Raw genomic sequence first — 1,409 nt, forward strand, 5'->3', positions numbered from 1 at the left:
GAGAAGATGCATTCCTGGCCCCGAAAGGCGGAGAACTGAGTCTCGTTCAGGACCAGCTGGTGCAGCAGGTGGTGGTGGTGGCGGCTGGGGCTCTCCGGGCAGGGCGTGCACCCCGGGGGCGCTTTCACTCCAAACTTGTCCGGCTGGCCGCGCTCGTCCAGGTCCTCCTCCTCATCCGAGAAGAAGTAGGCGACCCCGACCCGTAGCTCGTCCTTCTCGATCCCAGAGGGGTCCCCCGTGGGCAATTCGCTGTAGTTGAGGTGGGTGATGCGGTCCAGTTGGTTGCCCATCAATGACGCACGAGGCAAGGGCCAGGAGCGGGGATCTGCGAATCCAGAGGAGAGGCAGAGGCGAGATCAGTCAGGCTGCCCCTCCCCCCGCGGGACGTGTGGTGCCCCTGGGACTTGCCCGCCCACCCAGGAGACCTTACTCTAGTCCCTGCGAATCTCCCGTGTCACCCCAGAGGGCAGGCCTGGCACGGAAGTCACCGGGCCGAGGAGCGAGAGTGGACGCCACCAGACAGCCTGGGACTCCTTCCGGGAACTGGGTCCAAGTCCCCGGAGAGAAAGGCAGGCAGGCTGGAGGGTGTGCGGGGTCCCGGTGGGGAGGACAGCGTAGGTTGTGGCGGCGTGGGAGACCGACTCCCAGGAAAGGGCGGAGGGGTCCATTGGCAGGGAGAAGGGGCTCCCGAGGCCCTAGAGCTGCGCTCCCATTTCGGTCCCCACCCTCTCCAGCCCACCGCTCAGTTTTGCACCGGGTCGCACGCCTTCCCGGCCGGCGCGGCGCACAATGACACTGGGACAGACTCCCGGGCGCTTCCCTGACACACCAGCAACATTTTGCACACTTGGGGTCTAGACACAGGCTGGTACCCCGGTGCGATGTTGCCACATAAGCACACAAAGGCAAACCTTCGCGATGGCCCTCTCCGACCCCCACATCCGTACAGTCCCAGGCCCACGCTGGCACGCACCCTATCTGTGCACCTACACCCCTGCACGGCACATCTGGCCACCGGGTGCACTCCGCCCCTGACTTCTCGCCTTCGCCCCAGCACAGTCGATCGGGCTGCGCCAGGGCGAGGCTGCTCTGTCTAAAATAACCGAACAAAGAGGCAAGGGAAGGAAGGGGGAAGCCAGCGCGGTGTACGCGTGTGGGTGTGGGTGTGCGTGTGGATTGTGTGGGGAGCCCACTTTCAGCCCCCCAATCCCTCTCCCTCCTACCGGGCACAGGGTCCAAACCATCGAAGAGAAAACGTCTCCAAGGCAAAGAAAGCCGCCTTTCCGTACCCGTGATTTCCCTGCTCCCGAAACCCCAAACTCCTTTAAAGTCTCCTGGTCCCCATGGGTACTGCGGAGGCAGTGGTGGCAAGTGGGTCCTGGGCGGCGCGTGGGGCTGCGGCGGCTCCG

General features: G+C 64.8%; 1 protein-coding gene across 1 annotated transcript in view; it reads right to left on the bottom strand.

Moving 5' to 3' along the window:
- The window catches only part of LOC102762651 (protein FAM84A), a 2,934-nt gene extending 1,531 nt beyond the window's left edge, over positions 1 to 1,403 (bottom strand). The window contains 2 exon segments of the mRNA XM_006767607.2: positions 1 to 325; positions 1,290 to 1,403. Of these exon segments, the coding sequence (XP_006767670.2) occupies positions 1 to 290 (290 nt within the window). The 5' untranslated portion in view covers positions 291 to 325; positions 1,290 to 1,403.
- Between the last annotated feature and the right edge of the window lie 6 nt (positions 1,404 to 1,409).

This window comes from Myotis davidii, unplaced genomic scaffold, assembly GCF_000327345.1.
Source record: "Myotis davidii unplaced genomic scaffold, ASM32734v1 scaffold238, whole genome shotgun sequence".
NCBI classification, from domain to species: domain Eukaryota; kingdom Metazoa; phylum Chordata; class Mammalia; order Chiroptera; family Vespertilionidae; genus Myotis; species Myotis davidii.